General features: G+C 39.7%; 1 protein-coding gene across 3 annotated transcripts; it reads right to left on the bottom strand.

Annotated features, from left to right (window-relative positions):
- Positions 1 to 7,563: 7,563 nt before the first annotated feature.
- Positions 7,564 to 14,234, bottom strand: LOC139540685 (profilin-2-like). Of its 3 annotated transcripts, none has more exons than XM_071344545.1 (3): positions 13,769 to 14,234; positions 11,343 to 11,535; positions 7,564 to 9,340 (listed from the first exon to the last, which is right to left on the bottom strand). In XM_071344545.1, exons 1-3 carry the CDS (start codon positions 13,895 to 13,897, stop codon positions 9,243 to 9,245), a joined length of 420 nt encoding a protein of 139 aa, XP_071200646.1. In that variant the 5' UTR covers positions 13,898 to 14,234; the 3' UTR covers positions 7,564 to 9,242. The 3 variants fall into 3 exon arrangements, with proteins under 3 accessions (XP_071200646.1, XP_071200647.1, XP_071200648.1); XM_071344546.1 differs by having other exon boundaries at positions 7,564 to 9,719; positions 13,769 to 14,076; XM_071344547.1 differs by lacking the exon at positions 7,564 to 9,340 and adding an exon at positions 10,666 to 10,805 and having other exon boundaries at positions 13,769 to 14,076.
- Positions 14,235 to 21,431: the final 7,197 nt, after the last annotated feature.

The raw sequence follows: 21,431 nt of genomic DNA, 5'->3' as shown, positions 1-21,431 counted from the left end.
CGGTGAAGCATGGTGGCAGCATCATGCTGTGGGGAAGTTTTCAGCGGCAGGGACTGGAAGACTAGTCCGGATCGAGGGAAAGATGGAGAAAAGTACAGAGAGATCCTTGATGAAAACCTGCTCAGGACCTCAGACTGGGGCGAAGGTTCACCTTCCAACAGGACAACAACTCTAAGCACACAGCCAAGACAATGCAGGAGTGGCTTTGGGACAAGTCTCTGAATGTCCTTGAGTGGCCCAGCTAGAGCCCGGACTTGAACCCGATCGAACATCTCTAGAGAGACCTGAAAATAGCTGTGCAGCAACGCTCCCCATCCAACCTGAAAGGCTTGCGAGGATCTGCAGAAAATAATGGGCGAAACTCCCCAAATACAGCTGTGCCAAGCTTGTAGTGTCATACCCAAGAAGACTCGAGGCTGTAATCGCTGCCTAAGGTGCTTCAACAAAGTCCCGAGTAAAGGGTCTGAATACTTACGTAAATGTGATACGTTTTTTTATTTAATAAATTTACACACACAAAATATTGAAAACTGTTTTTGCATTGTCATTATGGCTATTGTGTGTAGACTGATGAGGGAAAAAACGATTTAATCAATTTTAGAATAAGGCCGTAACGTAACAAAATGTGGAAAAAGTCAAGGAGTCTGAATACTTTCCGAATGCACTGTATAGCCTAGTTGATTTTATTAAAACACATAGGGTGTGTCTAAATATGGATAAATACAAGTTTTAAAATTTGATTGGTCAAAAGAAGACTGCTCTTGGTCGACCAAGATAATTTTTTGTCAGGGACAACCCAAGTAGAAATGCCGGTTAATGAACTTAAGATGCCCCAAAAACTTCTGAGGGATTAAATTAAGCCACTGGTAATGATCATGCTGTTTAATCAGTTTCTTGATATGCCACACCTGTCAGGTGGCTGGATTATCTTGGCAATGGAAAAATGCTCATTACCAGGGATGTAAACAAACTTGTAGCAACAATTTGAGAAAAATATGTTTTTTGTGCATAAGGAACATTTCTTGGATCTTCTATTTCAGCGCATTAAACATGGGACCACCACATGTTGCGTTCATATTTCTGCTCAGTATAATTCAATTTTATTTTAGGGAAAGTTTAGCTTCCCCTAGATTTATGGACGCACCACCTATGCTTGCATATTAAAAACATAACCCCCCATAACATCCATTTGCTATTCGAGTGCAGGCTACAGATTACATGTTTTTGTTTGTGGGCCATTCTAAAATAGTTCCACATATATTAGTAGGCTCTATGTAAAATAACAAATTAAATGAATAATAGTCTAATAGGTGAGAATATTATCAAGTGCTTGTAAAATTGTGAATGAGAGACTGATGAAGTGTGTGCAGACTTGGCAAGAAATAGAGCTGAGCTCATGCCTTTCATGAGACTTCTTTCAAATCATCATTAGAGGCGCATCATGCAGCCTTAGAATGTATTAAACATCTAAATTTATAGCCTAACATTTATATTACAATTTAAGTTGCATAAATTCAATTAAGCATATACAGTTGAAGTCGGAAGTTTACATACATTTAGGTTGGACTAATTAAAACTCGTATTTCAACCACTCCACAAATTTCTTGTTAACAAACTATAGTTTTGGCAAGTTGGTTAGGACATCTACTTTGTGCATGACACAAGTAATTTTTCCAACAATTGTTTACAGACAGATTATTTCACGTATAATTCACTGTATCACAATTCCAGTGGGTCAGAAGTTTACATACACTAAGTTGACTGTGCCTTTAAACAGCTTGGAAAACTCCATAAAATGTCATTGCTTTAGAAGCTTCTGATAGGCTAATTGACATAATTTGAGTCAATTGGAGGTGTACCTGTGGAAGTATTTCAAGGCCTACCTTCAAACTCAGTGCCTCTTTGCTTGGCATCATGGGAAAATCAAAAGAAATCAGCCAAAACCTCAGGAAAGAAAATTGTAGATCTCCACAAGTCTGGTTCATCCTTGGGAGCAATATCCAAACGCCTGAAGGTACCACGTTCATCTGTACAAACAATAGTATGCAAGTATAAACACCATGGGACCACGCAGCCATCATACTGCTAAGGAAGGAGGCGCGTTCTGTCTCCTGGAGATGAACGTACTTTGGTGCGAAAAGTGCAAATCAATCCCAGAACAACAGCAAAGGACCTTGTGAAGATGCTGGAGTAAACAGGTACAAAAGTATCCATATCCACAGTAAAACGAGTCCTATATCGACATAACCTGAAAGGCCGCTCAGCAAGGAAGAAGCCACTGCTCCAAAACCGCCATAAAAAAACCAGACTACGGTTTGCAACTGCACATGGGCACAAAGATCGTACTTTTTGGAGAAATGTCCTCTGGTCTGATGAAACAAAAATAGAACTGTTTGGCCATAATGACCATGGTTATGTTTGGAGGAAAAAGGGGGAGGCTTGCAAGTCGAAGAACACCATCCCAACCGTGAAGCACGGGGGTGGCAGCATCATGTTGTGGGGGTGCTTTGCTGCAGGAGGGACTGGTGCACTTCACAAAATAGATGGCTTCATGAGGAAGTAAAATTATGTGGATACTTGTGTCACTTCTCTTGCGTTCTGTGCAAGCAGAGTCAGGGTATATATATGCAGCAGTTTGGGCCGCCTGGCTCGTTGCGAACTGTGTGAAGAACATTTCTTCCTAACAGAGACCGTAATTAATTTGCCAGAATTGTACATAATTATGACATAACATTGAAGGTTGTGCAATGTAACAGCAATATTTAGACTTATGGATGCCACCCGTTAGATAAAATACGGAACGGTTCCGTATTTCACTGAAAGAATAAACGTATTGTTTTCTAAATTATAGTTTCCGGATTTGACCATATGAATGACCTAAGGCTCGTATGTCTGTGTGTTATTATATTATAATTAAGTCTATGATTTGATAGAGCAGTCTGACTGAGCGGTGGTAGGCAGCAGCAGGCTCGTAAGCATTCGTTCAAACAGCACTTTCCTGCATTTGCCAGCAGCTCTTCGCTGTGCTTCAAGCATTGCGCTGTTTATGACTTCAAGCCTATCAACTCCCGAGATTAGGCTGGCAATACTAAAGTACCTATTAGAACATCCAATAGTCAAAGGTATATGAAATACAAATGGTATAGAGAGAAATAGTCCTATAATGACTACAACCTAAAACTTCTTACATGGGAATATTGAAGACTCATATTAAAAGGAACCACCAGCTTTCACGTTCTGAGCAAGGAAGTTAAACGTTAGCTTTTTTACATGGCACAAATTGCACTTTTATTTTCTTCTCCAACACTTTGTTTTTGCATTATTTAAAACAAATTGAACATGTTTCATTATTTATTTGAGACTAAATTGATTTTATTGATGTAGTATATTAGGTTAAAATAAGTGTTCATTCAGTATTGTTGTAATTGTCATTATTACAAATATATGTATATATAAAAAAAAAAAAGGCAGAGTAATCGGTATCGGCTTTTTTTGGTCCTCCAATAATCGGTATCGGCGTTGAAAAATCATAATCGGTCGAGCTCTAGTAAAAATCCTTTCTGTTTTATTCAATTGTAGTCCTATTTTTCATACTATAAAATGCCACGGAATTCTAAGCAAATCTTGTCTGCTAAATGAACTAGTGTAGCACACAGCAATATGGCATATCCCGCCAACTCAGGGCCTAACATATGGACAACTCAGAATATGCTATTCTGTTCTTCTGAAAAAGGCTACATTTTTTTCATATAAGGTTTCTTTACACCTGTCTAATGGATTTATTGTGATGGTGTAGGCTATATTAAATGGATTTATTAGACTTTCAAAATATAGATGTTCCAAAGTCCGCATCAGTGGCTTGTACGCTATGCTTGGAAGCCAGGAGATGCTAAATGTGTTTGTTAATGAATGGTCAATTACTGTGAAACCAGTAGTTATTTGCATGACAATCACCAGCTGACAAAATTGAATAACTGCCACAGCCCTATCAGCAACTCAGGAGTAAATGTCAATTGGCTTATCATAGCTGAGCAGGTGGAAAAAAACAGGTGCGGTAGAGAGCGAGCGAGAGTCAAAACAGCAGGCCCGGGATAACACATGGGAATAGTGTGTTGATATCCCTAATATTCAATTAATATAGATTTGTATTTTGTTCAGATTTAAGTTGATTAAAACACACAAAAACTACAGTTATGCATATTGTGCATCTAGCCATGGTGCCTTTACCAAGATTAGAAACCTCTGTACTCTCTCCAAGACGTTTGGAGTGGACAGGTAGTCACTGATGCAGAGAGAGGAATTAGATCAGGGTTGAGGGATATCAGGGATAGAAGACCTACAAGTGGTGGATTAAAATGCTATCAAGATGACTAGTCGGTAACTACTAACGCACTTTTGGGTGGGGGCATTGTTACATTGTTGTCTTTCATTCATCCAGGTGATTCATTTTTTGGTCCACCACCTGTACCTTTTTAATAGACAGTAGAGAGGGAGATTTTAAACTGTCTTCAGACAAGCTTTAGGAAGACAAGTTGAACTAATTAATAAGAATAGCAAATGTTAATCAGCTTTCAGATAATTGAAAGTTGTGTGTGTTATGGTCTTTGTGCATGGCGTCTTATCCACAGAGGGCCAGTGTGGGTGCAGGGTTGTGTTCTAACCAAGCAATAACACCTGATTCAACTAATCAGGTCTTGACTGAAGTCTGATTAATTGAATCAGGTGTGTACTGGATGGCAAGAACAAAAGCCACACTGATCTCTGTGGACACTCCCCTGTTATAAGTGATACTGTCATGGTTAACAGCAATGATCAGTTTATTTTAACTTTAGTGTAAATCTAATTTTACAAAAGAAAATGTCCGTTTGTAAGTTTTGAACATTTGGAAATTAAAATGTATTATTTAAGAGGTGAGTTTATTTGGAACACCCATTGGCTTCAAGGCTACTACACTCAGTACCCATTTAGCCCAGTCCAGACTTTTCACATATTTTATCAAATATTTGTCTTATTAACTGGATAAGAGCGTCTGCTAAATGACTTAAATGTAAATGTAAATGTCAAAACTTCGAGATTAATCTGTAATTTTATATTAACTTTTTCTAGAGCAGTATATGTTAGAAATGTCTAAATTTAGATTATGATGGGATAAATGGTTACACTTACCCTAATTTGTTCGTTCGACATGGTGGGATCTTTATGCGTCTGTAAAATGTAATATGCAAGAAATGGCAGTGGAAACACCTATGTGCAAATATTGATATAAAAACCATCATATCGAAGTAAACTTGGAGTCACACGATTATATGGTGTGTGCTACTCCCACTATGACTCAGGAAACCATGCAGTTTATTAGTCTACAGATTAAATAAATGATGAACTTCACAGGATGGTGAAAGTGCACGATGATCTTAACACTCCTTTCCAATAAATATCGATGGTCTGATTTGGGTGACATGATCAATGCTTGACTGCCGTTTGACAAATACAAATATTCTCGTTTATCCAATAATCTCATGTAGACCAGCCCACCCGCAGTATTTGTGAGCTGTTGGCTAGTGTACATGCCAAGACCAGAGTACGCATACTTGCTATTCAACCCAACAGTTTGTGACAAAACTAACGGCAGAGTTAAAAATGCGATGGAAACACTGAACTTTGGATTTTTATTCGGTACATGAAAACATATGCGAAAAAGTACATTGTCTGCACTACATCACACAATTTTTTTTATCTGCAACAAGTTAGTTGAGTTAACACTACTGGTGGGAAAATGTGCATATTTTCTTTATATAGATTTTCGAATATTCACAAAATCTGTCACCAATAGGATGTAAACATGGCTATAGTTTAGACTTCATAACCGTGCATTGAAATAGCGTAGGAACTATCCACACGTAGGGAGGCCTGTGGCCACTTAGAGACACCAGTCAGTGTTCTCATTGAAACCCTTGTAATTTTGTTAATCTCATGTTGCACCTACCCCACATTTTCCAGGAAGTCTTATGTAACGGAATGTATCCAGAGTATTTTCTAATGTCATTATATACAAATGCGGTGACAAGTATAATAAATGTAAAACGCACAAAATCAACAGTAATGTTTGGATTCAATCTCGTGTCAGGCGAATTGTGTACACTCACCTTTGGTCTAATAATGTATTCATCTCCAAACTGTTCCCTTTCAGTTGCTACCATGGTTATGCATAAGATTTCATTTTTCTGTAAAACTAGAGCCCTGCCGATGGGTTTGTCAGATTAAGTTTTTGTCATCGAGATAGCTGCCAATATACTGTTTTAGTCAGGAAATAGTTTTCCACAATGAATTCTCATAAATTGCAATCCAAAATAGCAATTGTCCAATAAACTACGCTTAAAATGTTGATTTCATACATTGTGACAACACGAGAATGTCAACAAGCGTTCAGATAAGCATGAGATTCTCTTCCACCCCCCATCCCATTTACTGAATACCGGGTGGAATGGTCAGCCAATACCAACATAGCGGTAAAAAGCCCACATCAGTTGATACAGGCTTTCAATCAGCCGGGCTCTAAGAAACATTTTAAATTTAAACCTATACATATAGGCCAATTCCCAAAAGGGTTGATGGAATGCTGTGAAGCCAATACAAATCACTTGTCAAGTTGTTGTGATACTCTTAATTCCCCCAGTTTGGTTACTTCTACAGAAACCAAGACATTAACTAGATATGACGCATTTACCATCGGTTACATCATCTTCACGTCATCAATATCAAGTCTTCAATAGTCTACTACAAAGAAATGCACATACCCCGAATTAGTCCGGGATGCAATCCGACTACGGGTTGTGAAAATGGCTTTAAGAAAATGTTCCCACTACACGGAGATCGGCTTCACGATAAACGCTGCCTGTTGGCTGAATCGGAAATTGCCTTCAGAAGCTGCGTTGTCGACAATTGAATCCGGACCAGTTTAATAATTGTTGCTTCCCCAATTCTATGCTGATACGAAAGGTCAGACCTAAGCCATCATTTCAGTCCATCTAGCCCAGTGGTTTTCTAACCCCTCCTTGGGAACCACCAGCATTTCCATGTATTTGAACTACGGTAATTCAGAGCTAGCACACTGTATTCAACTAATTACGAAGCCCTATATTAGTCCATCAGGTGAGCTAGTTAAAGGATACAGCAACATTTTTAAACATCTGGGTGTCCCCCAGGAGAGGTTTGAAAACCACTGATCTAGCCAATAAACACCCACTGTCAAGGCAATGCATATTTTGGAATGTTACCATCAGGCCCTGTGGGGTTCCCAGGCCTAATTCTGCCACACTGACCCAGCAAACATCCTCGTTCTTTTCTACAAAAGAAACATCTCCACCGTGTTTACCGGCAACATACCTTTAAGGATTAACCAAGAGCATCCCAGTTGAACTATTTATCTCCAGGCCAGGGTAATAGGAACCTCCAGACCAATTCCAATTTAATAATAAAAAATAAAAACTGCTGCTCTGGCTCAAACTTTCCTTCAAAACAGAGAAAACATTTCAACTTGAAAAGCAAGAAAGTACATACAATCAATCTGGTTGGAATAAATTTATTTGATCGGTCTGTAAACAAGGTGATAAATCAATGTATGGCATTTATTGGTTTATGCATATGAAATCCAATGTGTTAGACTATCCCAGGTGTAAGAAATGTGTAGGGGGAAGAAATTAACAAAAATCAGCAAATAAGATTTTAATTAGTACACATGCCACAAGGCCTGAACATTGGAGTAGATGCTAAAACACCCCTAATAGTGCCAATGAAATTACCCCTTACTGGGCAGCAGTTAAAATCCATCACACAATAGCAACAGATCTCTACTTTATGGCACAGGATACCCATGTTTTGTATTTTAAGTTTCCACAAGACAACCAAAGTGTTCTTATTCCAACCAATCCCATCTCCCATTAAATTGAGTGTCATTTCTACTGTAAGTTATTTTCAATTGGAGATTACATTAAGTACCGAGCCTGAACACAGTTTGATACCACATCTTAGTTGATGACTAGAGAACAAGGCAATTTATTCCACAGTTGTTTCTTCACACAGCATGGGTTTTCAAATGCAGTAATTCATTTCATAAAAAAAAAAAAAAAAAAGTTGACAAATGAGGAAACAGATTTTGTCCAATAACTACTACCCCCCCCCCCCTGCAGCTTTATCTGGTGTCATGTGATAGTGTGGTTTTATGTTAGTGTTGTTTTGCCTTCAGCAGAAAGATGAGGCTAGCAGTCGTCCTTCACAATGATGTAGCTAGAGCAAATGTATAAATACCCAAGCTGCAACAAAAGTTGGTCCTAAGAAATTCAAACTGGACACACTCCAGATCGTTATGCTGGGATATCTACTGTCTACTATGGCAGCCTTAAAATAAAAAATAATATTACAGGAGCTGGCAAACAATATTTTAAGTGCCTGAGCCATTGCAACGATGGAATGTCCATGGGGTTCATGTAGTCAGAAAGGTCATGAAGAGGGCGTGGGAGGAGATTCTACCTGCGTCAACGTTGTTTTGCCATTTGATTCAATCAATACCAAAATGGATTGGGCTCCCCCCCTTAAAAACCCATCTGGGAGAGGGGGCTACGGAGGACTTTAAGGTGTAGTGGTTGGAGGAATATGCCTCCTGAGTACTGATGGAGTGTCACCTACTATGAACAAACAGGATGGGAAATAGGGAGGGAGGAACAGACATTTGGCAGGAGTTACAGGGCACGCGGAACAGTATTTCAGTAGGCTCAAAGATATGCATGCAGTTTCCCCTCCCAGACATGCTCTAGAAAAGGAAGACAATATGAGCTTGATTACTGCTCAAGTGCTCCAAAGGCATCGGCTGCTAAAGGGTCTGAACTACCGGGCACCATCATATGAAATCTCAGTTTAATTTAGGTTTCCTTCACTTTAGGGTTTTCACTGAGCATTGGCTAGAATGGTGCAGGTCTTTATAAGTACAGATTTGTCACAATGTCCTGTTAACAACATGCTCATCTTTAACTATGGTGCAACAGTAGTGCTAGAATGGAATAGAGTACACAGTGTGAATGCATAAAGATGACTGGAAAAAGACAAGAGAAAAGGGGATAAATAAAAAAAATGGAGCAAAAAAAATGGGAGGGGGCAGAAAAGAAGCAACTACCAACTAGAACTGGAAGTACTGTGAAACGCAAGAGGGTGGAAAGGGTGAGCTGCTAGGAGGCTGGGCAGAGGCTGCTTTAGTATCCAGACTTCCTCAGGTAGTCAGCCATTGTATACGCTTTCTTGTTGAGCTGCCCTCCATGGACACCTTCCTTTCCCATGACTAAAACCAATGCTGGAGTACACAAGAAAAAAAAGCACAGAAATGAACAGACATGGTGGTGGGGGGGATAAGAAACCACTTTTCCCCACTAAAGGTGGGGCTACATTGTTGACTGCAGGGTCTTAAACATGTGGCCCTGCACTGCCAATAACGCTGCCAGGGCTCATTTTAAATAGGACTGCTTGAAAGGAAAATGTTAACAGCATTCTTTGCTTTAACATTTTTATTTTGTGTTTTTACTTTACTTCTCCCCTCTTCCTCAACTACTACACTTGGGCTAATTCAAGACAAAACTAGAACCCTGAATCCCTTAAGTATTTTGCCATTGAGTATGCCTTCTTATTCAATCCGCCTCCATGGACCCCTTCTTTGCCCAATACAAGAACCAAGACTGAAAGAAAAGAGAGAAGGGAAATTGAGAAAATGTGAAGTTAGATCATTGAATATTAAAGAAATTTTCAAACCGAAACAAGGTGGTGGACAGGGCTGGTTAGTATGAAGGAAGACATAGGAAGCTCACCAGAGGCCCCGTCCATGGCCAATACGCAAGCATTCATTTTCTTATTATGGCTGCTGCCCTTGGACTGGAAGAAAACATGCAAAGCTCCCACAAATTATGCAATAGTGCTGACCATTCAAGCCCATTATCCTAGAGTATAACAAAACACATCTAGCCTACTCTTCTGAACTAAGGAATGTCTGAATCATCCGCTTATGTTAACAAAGTCCATAAATGGCTTTTTTACCCAGTCAGAAGCTATGACAATATCAGCACAAATTGCTCCATTCTAAACTGGTGTAAAAGGTGGCAATGACAAGTTCTGTAAATCAGAAACAAAACACTGGTCTAAGCCTACCCTTTACTTTATCCACTACTTAGCTATGAGTCTACATGGCATGCCAGCAGCAGGGAGGAATAGGAAAGTGAATGCTTCTACTCACTACCACCAACACTAATGCAGTACACATGCAGTCAGCATGCTTGTAGTACCTCTCCTCAATACATATGAACAGCAGCAAAATCCTTGAGTGCCACTATCAGAGTGGAAATGCCTAAATTGACCGGGACTAGGGTTAACATGTGATGGGGAATAACCTGAACTTGACACTTAAGCGTTGATGTGAGGGGAAAAGGGAATCAATTACAGAGGGATAGGGAATACGCATGCAATTCAAGGTTGATTCGATCAGGAAGAAGACCAGAAGAGTGAACTCAGAAAAGGTTGCCCAGCTTGCCCTGTGACAGAAACATACACAGATGAGAGGTTGTGTATTGCAAGTAGGAGTGTCATGGACTTAAAGCTGCTAGGGACATAGGAGAATAGGGACCATAAAGGCTAAATGAACATTGGCACAACTCACAGGCATCTTGTTTTTCCGAATGGCAGGGCATCTCCCCTTCAATTGGGTGGCCCATCAAGACTTGTGGCTCATTTGACTAGCTAGCAGTTGATCAAATATTGTCCCTGAATCCAATCTGATGGAAAACAAACCTATTCTTTAAATTAAATGGTATTTGATTGGCTTCCTTAATCTGAAAAATACTTGGAATTGAACTTAAGTCCAATATACTGCATAAACCCCCTTTCCCCATACATAATAGCTCTGTGCTTAAAAGGGAAATTCCACTCAAACCATATTTTGGTACATGTTTCATTAGTCTACTGTTTGGGATGTCAGCAATCAAGTTTAAGCTACAGAACTTTCAAAATACAGAAAGCGCCATTACGCATTTTCAAAGTTCTACATCTTACACTTGATTGCTGACATTCAAAACATTCAGGACCGTTTGAACAGTGAAACAAATACCAAAAGGCGTTTGAGTGTAATGTTGCATTTGTTGATTTAATGTGACAGACATAATTGCATCTGTCCCTTAAATACATTATATATTGAGGAGGTGAACACCAGTATATTGTACATGCACAGCAAACTATAATTACAACCAAACCTATGCACTACATAGAGCCTTAAATTGTTTGATTGAGCAGTGAAGAAATGGGACAGGCATTACCTTTGCCGGCTTTGCCTATGGAAACGTTGTATGTGGGCTCTCCTCCTTGACTCTTTGTCCTGATGTCCATTGTCCAGTCCCCATCGGAGTGGAGGCTGTCTCTGATGACAGAGAACTTCTTTTGGCCTAGGGTCAGCCCGCCGCAGAAGAAAGCTTCTCGGTCCTTTCCTACTATGATGTCGATTTCGTCAACCTACGGATGAGCATTGATGGACAAATGTCAAGCATGTAAAGTTAGAAAGTCAAGCAATTTCATATGCATAAAAACATTTGTCATTACACTACAATAAGATAAGAGCATATGTGAGACCTTGTTTATTCTCTCCAATGTCTAAAACAGCAAGAATCAAAATTGGTTGAAAACTAGCAAAGCTTCAGAGGGAGCATTATTTGGTTAAATTAAAACATTTCAACAAAAAGGCAGCCAAAAGCAGTCAGACATTTGAAATAAATGGGATTTTTTTGGAATCACTGTTGGGAGAACTTGTCAATTTAAGAATGATTGCAGTTCACATTTTTCCTACCAGGCAGAAAGGAACACATGCTGAAAAATTGTTTAGGCTACTGTGTGATAGAGATTAATAGTGTAACCATCTCTGCTCTCATAGGCCAGTGTCCATATTTGACTCTAGACCATTGAATGTATCCTTTAAATCATGTGTTCAGTGAAGTAATTAAACAATCCAATACAGTTCAGTTGTATTTCTTTGCAATACATATCAGGCATTGCTTGACTGTCCTGGTCAGCAACTGATGCCTAGCTAGTCAGATTTAGTATAGTTTGCCCATACAATTATTCAATGAAAGCAGACTGGTTTATTCTCAGGTTCCAAATAAAAATGACAGCACAAAGGCCTCACCCTCATATAGAATTGCACAATTATACAACAGTCCCCTCCTTTTCAGAAAAAAATGAAGGGAATTCAGCGTATTCAATGAGGCCATCTAAAAAGCAAAGTAGCTAGCCTGCTAAGGTTATGCCATAACGCCTTGGCAAAGCTAGAAGCTGGCCTCCTCGTGGAAGTCTCTAGAACACTAACGTTAGAGGCTAGCAGAAGCCAGCGTAATTCACCAAGGCAACACAGCAGGACAACTGATTTGACAGCTTGCCTACAACCTGTAACATTTGAACATAAACTTAGCAGAGTAAATGCCAACTTATTAATGTAACAGCTATGAGAATGTGCCCAGACCTGGGTACCAAACAGTTAATGGTTAGATGTTTAACCATAGCTTAGCAAAGCCAAAGGAATCATCTGACTGAAAAATACCCTCTAATATCCGCACGGCAATCTATGATACAGGAATCGCAATTCATTAGATTATGGGTAATATCCTGTCGCAGTTCCACACTAGAAAGATAGCTAGTTAAAACGTACATGTTTATTAACCCGCGAACATGTAGAAAACTATCGAATAATTGTTCTGCACGCGCGTGAATTGACATATTAAACTGGTTTTGACAACACAAGCAACTCTAAATAGTTGATTTACATGCATCAATGCTAGCTAACAAAATGGAGGGCCCACGAATGACCAGACTGAGGCAATATGTAAAATAAACCTGCAGGCCAATTGGATGGTAAACTATTGTACAACCAATTTGCCTCGAGCTGGTGCATCAATTTAGGTTGCAATCCGATCAAATTGCGTAGACAGGAGGAAAAAAATAATAAATGCAGAGTGGAGGCGCCATCTTGGGAAATCAAAAGGGGCGAGAGCGAGGGCCTGATTCACAAATGTAACGGAATACCGCTGAGTGTACAAAGCAAATTGTGCATGTAACATATGCATGCAGCGTAATGAGCCAACATTTTTGCTTAATAACTTTCGAATCTGGGTGACAGGCCTGATTTATGAATTTTCTCGCTCCCGACATCCCTCCCAAAGCCCGCATTGCCGGCTAGACATAACAGTAAACGCTACAAGACGGGAAACCGGTCTCCATTTAACTTTCCCATATGGGGTATCAAATTGCTGAAAGCACGGTTGTGTTTCATTTGCAAGTTCTAGTTTAGATAGTTAGCCTAACTAATGTGTTGATAACTAACTAAACATGTTAGCCAGCGGATTACCTCCTACACTTTCATGTTGAACAGTCAATGTTTAACTCAAAAGGAAAGCTTTAGACCTTAGCTATATTGATAACACCATGACATTTTGAATGTAGTTGTGGTTCTGAGCCTAAGCACTTGCAATTCAAATAAACGTGCAAAAGTCTCTGTACAAGAAAACACCGGATACCATGTGTGCTAGCTTAGCCAACATTCAATGCCTGTCTCGAGCCTAACATTACCTTATCATTCCATCTAGGGCTTCCCCATTAGGCAAGGCCTTACTCCCATATTAAATGAACTAACAGCCTAAAATGGCGGCATTTCCCTTTGTTTGTAGATAAGTCTATAATTATTTGATTATGTACTTACCGTTATGTTAACAAATGTACCACCGGGAAACGATGCCCAGACATACTTAGCGTCCGTGTACCCAACAATGGCAGAGTCCTGGCAGCTGCCATCGGCCATCAGGTTATCCACGTAGCCTTGCCAGGACATACTTGCGTATTAGTTCAAATATGGAAAAATCTTAAAAATCTATATCTGACGGGTACTCTCGCACAACACTGAGGTTTCTGTAAACTATATTTTTCGGTGATTCTGGGACCTCCGACAATTCCCCAGTTCCGTCACGACCCCGCTTTCTTCTGGGTTTGACAGAGAAGAGAACCCACTGCATTCGAGCAGCGCCTGGGTGTAGTCCTTAAATAAATCACTCCGCGCAGTCGTTGTTAGGTTGAACTTCGTAGCAAATCGTAGGTTGTCGCGGATGAATAAAATGGGTATTACAGATCCAAAGAATTGGACCGTGTCTATTTTACTAACTTGTCAATATGCCGCTAACTACTATCGTTTGCTATCTTATGTGATATTTTGCGCAATCAGTATGTTTCCGAATCGGTTAATGGTAGGCTTAATTGGTCATATGACGTGTGCATACGTAGTCCTTATTTTCCCGCCACGATGCCCTTTTACCGGAATGAATCAAAGTTACAAAGTATCAGTCATCGGAAATTGTTGATATCATCAGAAGATTCTAGTGCGATAATTTGTTAGAACTCTATGTATTGAAAGCATGCAAGAGTTACATTTAATTTTTGTGATAGATTATATTCCTTCAGTTTAGAATGTTACTTATTTTACAACAAACAAGTCTGAGATCTTAATGACAGTTAAGAGAAACAAAACTAGCCCATTTAGCACAATTTTGATTTTAAATTGTCAGCTTAGAACAACAAATAAGCCTCCACCGTGTACCCCGCACATTATTAGAAATTAGAGGTTGCCATATTAGCTGATGTTTAATGCATGTGATTGAACTAGCCAGTTCTTGTGGCAGTCCAGGCCAGTGTGAGACCTATCACAAGAAACTTAGTATGCAGAATAAATACACATATTGGTTACTTATTAACTCACTCAGGGTGTAACAGGAGTAGATATCTATTTATTTTGTTAATCACCATATGCATGGAACAGCATGATACTTTTGATTGTCTGCCTAGTTCTCTGAGAGAAACTGTATTTAGCGTATAACAAAAAACGATCATATTGTGAGAAAGTGATTAACAGTGTGCTATCATGTCAACTGCTGGTCACTCGTTGTCATGACAAGGAGTTGATGGTAGCAGAAACAGATCTGGGACCAGGCTAACCTCTTTACACATCTCATCATTCACTGGTTCTGTGTGTGATTTATCCATGTAAAGCACTAGTCATTCACAGAGGTCCACATAGAAAGATGATACTGGTCAATTGCACTTGCCTGGCCAGGATTCTTTAATTGGTCAAGCAAGCTGCAGTCTCATCTGAAGGAGTCAGAGAAATATTCCAATTTGCTCTCACAAAAAAAAAAGTCATTTGGGAGTAGGCAGCCTTTTATTGCCCCAGAGAGGTAGAATGTGACCATTGTCTCTGTTTTTACCTGAGAGGATTCATTCATCCCTTGGCCCTCTCTCTCTCTCTTGGCCTCTCAGTAGTAGCTTATTGGGGTGGCAGGTAGCCTAGTGGTTAGAGTGTTGGACTAGTTACTGAAAGGTTGCAAGATCAAATCCTCAAGCTGACAGGTGAAAAAATCTGTTGTTCTGCCCCTGTGCAAGGCAGTTAACCCACTGTTCGCAGGCCATCATTGAAAACTTAAATGAAAATAAGAATTTGTTCTTAACTGACTAAATAAAAGTAAAAAAAATAATAAATGATTTCCCATGACCCCTTGTAGAATTCATCCAGTCCAAGTACCCTGAGAATTTGCATGATATTGCCATGTTGGGACTATTACTTCAGAGGTGTGGCTTGTTTTCTGAGTTCATTCACTTTTCCCGGATTGATACAAGGGTTGTAAGTAATATGTTCAGGCCTATTCCTCATATCACCAACTTATGTTCTATATGTACACACAACTTCCTCTTCTAACCTCCCAATTGAAAGAAACATAGTTATGTGACAGTCTTTGTTTTTCCATAAAGGTGCTGAGGCACATAGCAACAAAGCAATATTCTCTATGTAGGCCAGAATACCTGGAATTTCACCTCACCTTATCTATTTGTTATCAAATAGCCAATAATAAAGAAGGTGAACTGTACAAAAAATGTTTGTTAGTTAGCTGACCACACCCATATCCTTCCCATGTAGTTGGTTTCTAAGACACCCTTGTTGTGTAGGGGTAATTTGACCAACCAACCAACTGAGTGAGTTAGCCAGCCAAGGAGTCATGGACAGAAAGCTGACCCACTTTTATTTTGATTTTTCCAGAGGGAACAACTCAGCAATAGTACTGCTTTTGGTTGTGAGGCCTCCCACTTATTCTACATATTTTGCAGAAAATGTTTATGTTCTTAGCTCCAACGGTGCAGTAATACCTAACAATACAAAACAATACACACACATCCAAAAAATAAAAAGAAAGGAATTGAGAAATATAGAAATATTAAAACGAGCAATGTCGTGGTCCGGAATATAAATATATACAGTATAAATATGATGTTGTGTATAGACATTATGGACAGTATGTGAGTAGAAAAGGTGTGTACAGCAGTAGTTATATAGGATGAGTCTTGACTAGAATACAGGATACTGTATACATATGAAGTGGGTAAAACGGTATGTAAACATTATTAAAGTGACCGATGTTCAATGACTACGTGCATAGGGCAGCAGTCTCTAAGGTGCAGCGTTGAGTACCGGGTGGTAGCCGGCTAGTAACAGGGACTTAAGTTCAGGTCAGGGTACTGGGCGGAGGCCGGATAGTGGTGACTATTTTATAGTCTGATGGCCTGGAGATAGAAGCTGTTTTTCAGTCTCTCGGCGCCAGCTTTGATGCACCTGTACGGTCTCCACCTTCAAGATGATAGCGGGGTGACAGGCCGTGGCTCGTTCACCTCGTGAGCATCAATCCATTGCTTTGTCATGTATGGATGGACCCACCCTGACTACACCACACCTCTCCTCTCTGCCAACTTCTGCCAAGACAGGACCAAATATAGGGGCTGGTGTGTGGGAATAGACTAGAACAGTGGTTCCCAAACTTTTATAGTCCCGTACCCCTTCAAACATTCAACCTCCATCTGCGTACCCCCTCTAGCACCAGGGTCAGCGCACTCTCAAATGTTGTTATACGATAAACTATACGATACATTTATTAAGCATAAGAATGAGTGTGAGTTTTTGTCACAACCCGGCTTGTGGGAAGTGACAAAGAGCTCTTATAGGACCAGGGCACAAATAATAATATAATAATAATCAATACATTTGCTCTTTATTTAACCATCTTACATATAAAACTATTTGTTCGTCAAAAATGGTGTATAACTCACCACAGGTTAATGAGAAGAGTGTGCTTGAAAGGATGCACATAACTCTGGAATGTTGGGATGTATTGGAGAGAGTGTCAGTCTTTTTCCACACAGTCTGTGCCTGTATTTAGTTTTCATGCTAGTGAGGTTCGAGAATCCACTCTCACATAGGTACGTGGTTGCAAAGGGCATCAGTGTCTTAACAGCACAATTTGCCAAGGCAGGATACTCTGAGCGCAACCCAATCCAGAAATCTGTCAGTGGCGGTCAGACAGGTGAAAATTGTGGTCATTAAAGAAAAAATGTATTCATAAAAAAAAACGTGTCAATACTTTGCCCCTTGATAACCAGCACATTTCTGTATGTTGTAAAAGCATTACATGGTCACTGCCCATATCATTGCATAGTGCAGAAAAAACACGAGAGTTCAGGGGCCTTGCTTTAACAAAGTGAACCATTTTCACTGTAGTGTCCAAAATGTCTTTCAAGCTGTCAGGCATGCTTTTGGCAGCAAGAGCCTCTCGGTGGATGCTGCAGTGTACGCAAGCGATGTCGGGAGCAACTGCTTGCACTATATCTCCCTGTCATGGCTTTTGCACCATCAGTACAGATACCAACACATCTTGACCACCAAAGTCCATTTGATGTCATAAAGCTGTCCAGTACTTAAAAAATATCCTCTTCTGTTGTCCTGGTTTCCAGTGGTTTGCAAAAGAGGATGTCTTCCTTAATTGACCCCCCATAAACGTAACAGACGTAACCAGGAGCTGTGCTCGGCCCGCCACGTCTGTTGACTCATCCAGCTGTAACGCTTAGAATTCACTGGCTTGTATGTGAAGCAGTTATTGTTTCAAAACATCTCCTACCATGTCACTGATGCGTCGTGAAACAGTGTTGTTTGATGAAGGTATTGTCTGTATGTGTTTTTTTGCCCCATGGCTTATTTTTCAAATTGGCATTTTTTTTTCTAAATATCTGCGCAAGAGTGAAGGTTTCATAGAGATGTGAGCTAGTACTTTGAGGAAAGGCACTACTCCCAATATAAGTGAACCGCAAATCAATGTAGTTCTCATCATATTTGCGCCTGTTCGATGGTCCAATGTCCCTGTCTGTTGTTCGGTGCCTCTTCACTGTTGACGTTGAGACTGGTGTTTTGTGGGTACTATTTAATGAAGCTGCCAGTTGAGAACTTGTGAGGCTTCTGTTTCTAAAACTAGACACTCTAATGTACTTGTCCTCTTGCTCAGGTGTGCACTGGGGCCTCCCACTCCTCTTTCTATTCTGGTTAGAGACAGTTTGCATCTGTTCTGTGAAGGGAATGTTGCTGATAATGGGCCTCTGTACGCCTATGTAGATATTCCATTACAAATCTGCCATTTTCAGCTAGAATAGTAATTTACAACATAAACAATGTCTACACTCTATTTCTGACCAATTTGATGTTATTTTAATGGACGAAAAATGTGCTTTTCTTTCAAAAACAAGGACAGTTCTAAGTGACTCCAAACTTTTGAACGGTAGTGTAAACATGAGGACAAGCAATGTCGGAGGGGCATTGACTAAAATACAGTAGAATAGAACAGTATATACATATAAAATGAGTAAAGCAGTATGTAAACATTATTTAAGTGACTAGTGTTCCATTATTAAAGTGACCAGTGATTCCATGTCTATGGATATAGGGCAGCAGCTACTAAGGTGCAGGGTTGAGTTACTGCGTGGTAGCTGGCTAGTTATGGCTATTCAACAGTCTGAGGGTCTTGACATAGAAGCTGTTTTTCAGTTGTTTCTAATGTTCTCTGAATATTTTGAGAACTTGACTTTATATAGAATCATGAGGAAACCTGTGGAAAATGTTATGCTGAAGTACTGAAATTCCCACAGAAGAACATGGTTTCTTAAACGCTCTTGGGTACGTGAGACGTTAGCGTCCCACCTCTTCAACAGCCAGTGAAACTGCTGGGTGCCAAATTCAAATATACTCATTATAAATACTCATTATAAAAATTCAGAAAACAAAACATATTTTACATAGGTTTAAAGATTAACTTCTTGTGAATCCAACCACGGTGTCAGATTTTAAAAATGCTTTACGGCGAAAGCATACGTTATGATTATTTGAGAACATAGCCCACTAGACAAATCATTACAAACAGTAACCAGCCAAGTAGAACAGTTACACAAGTCAGAAATAGAGATAAAATTAATCCCTTACCTTTGATGATCTTCATATGGTTGCACTCAGCAGACATTCATTTACTCAATAAATGTTCCTTTTGTTCGATAAAGTCTCTTCATATCTAAAAGCCTCCGTTTTGTTTGCGCGTTTTCTTCAGTAATCCACAGGCTCAAACGCAGTCAAAACAGGAAGACAAAAAAATCCAAATTGTATCCGTAAAGTTCATAGAAACATGTCAAACGATGTTTATATTCAATCCTCAGGTTGTTTTTAGCCTAAATATTAGATAATATATCAACCGGACAATAACGTCGTCAATGTAAAAGGTCAACAAGAAAGGCACTCTCTCGGTCTCGCGCATGAAAAAGCTCTGTGACACTTTAGGGTCCACTCATTCAGACTGCTCTTACTTCCTAATTTCTCAGAATACAAGCCTGAAACAATTTCTAAAGACTGTTGGCATCTAGTGGAAGGCATAGAAACTGCAATTTGAGTTCTAAGTCAATGGATACTGTAATGGAATTGAATAGAAAACTACAAAACCCCCCCAAAAAATACTTCCTGGATGGATTTTTCTCAGGTTTTTGCCTGCCAAATCAGTTCTGTTATACTCACAGACACTATTTTAACAGTTTTGGAAACTTTAGAGTGTTTTCTATCCAAATCTACCAGTTATATGCATATCATATCTTCTGGGCTCGAGAAGTAGGCAGTTTAACTTGGGCATGCATTTCATCCAAAATTCCGAATGCTGCCCCCTACCCTAGAGAAGTTAAGGCTTCGCTGGCTTGCTTCACCTGTTCCTGTTATTGTCTCCACCCCCTCCAGGTGTCGCTTATTTTACCCAGTGTATTTATCGCTGTGTTGCCTGTCTCTCTGTGCCAGTTCGTCTTGTATGTTAGTCAAGTCAACCAGCGTGTTTTTCCCGTACTCCTTTTGCTATTCTCTTTTTGATACTCTTCCCTGTTTTGACCCCTGCCTGACTCTGGACTACTTTCCTGCCACAACCATTCTCTTGCCTTACCCTATTGGATTAATAAATATTGTAAGACTCCAACCATCTGCCTCCTGTGTCTGCATCTGGTTCTCGCCTTGTGTCAAGATATAAGTCATGTTGATGAAATATTCAGTCTGTAGCAGCTGAATGTATAAATGCTTTTGAAAACATAGTTCGTTTGGGATGTGTAGACACAAAGGATGATGCCATTAGTACCATAGACTGACTTGAGGAGTTTAGAGTGGTAGACTGGGGCTTTACAATTGAAAGTGTCATAAATTAGTGTGTATTCAGTTTATTTGGCGTCTGTCAGAAAGTGTAGACTAAGTTCCTCAGAGTGAACAGTGGTGGGTGTAATAAGGAGCTACAGGACCAAATCTAATGGCAGGGTATCACAGTATGGTCAGGCATAGATAGCAGAAGGTTATGCAATTTTGAACTAAGGTTATGCAACTTGAAACTTCTGGAGGAGAAACCAAAGTGGTAGACTTGGTTTCAAGGACAGAAAAGTCATTTTTAAATTTGGTTTTTACATTTGCCATATTGTGTCGAATACGGTTTTGAAAATATGCCACGTTACTTTTTCTACTATTTATTGCATTTGTTTGCCTACCGACAAAAAGATTGAAGCAATGGAGAAAAAAAACATAATGTGGTGTAGCGGTGGTCACTTGCCAGCTTGGAGTCCAAGAGAATACTCAACGCTGCGTTGGATAAGAGGGCAAAAGATGTGTTGAAAATCATCTACCACTCTGCTCTGGAACGCAAATTCATGTGTGGCTTAATGTGGAAATATGCAGGTGAGAGTAATGGAAATCTTTGTACCATTGTTGGAGTTCTATACGCACATTAGGATAACTTTATCTAAACTGTAATACTAACTGTAACACTGTTTTGTTTTTGTTTCATTTCAAAGGGTCAAGCAATGGCAACAAGATTGTCAAAGCAAATCTAAACTTATTAACTTAATAATGAATTCAGGGCATCAATAAAGCTATACAACCTGAAGAGGCGTGCCATACCCTTCTCCAATCTCCCTCAACTGCTGACTTTTGAAGCCACAATAGA

Source organism: Salvelinus alpinus, chromosome 16 (assembly GCF_045679555.1).
Source record: "Salvelinus alpinus chromosome 16, SLU_Salpinus.1, whole genome shotgun sequence".
Taxonomy (NCBI): domain Eukaryota; kingdom Metazoa; phylum Chordata; class Actinopteri; order Salmoniformes; family Salmonidae; genus Salvelinus; species Salvelinus alpinus.
Note: the sequence above shows the minus strand (reverse complement) of the source record. Positions and strands in the feature narration are given on the sequence as shown.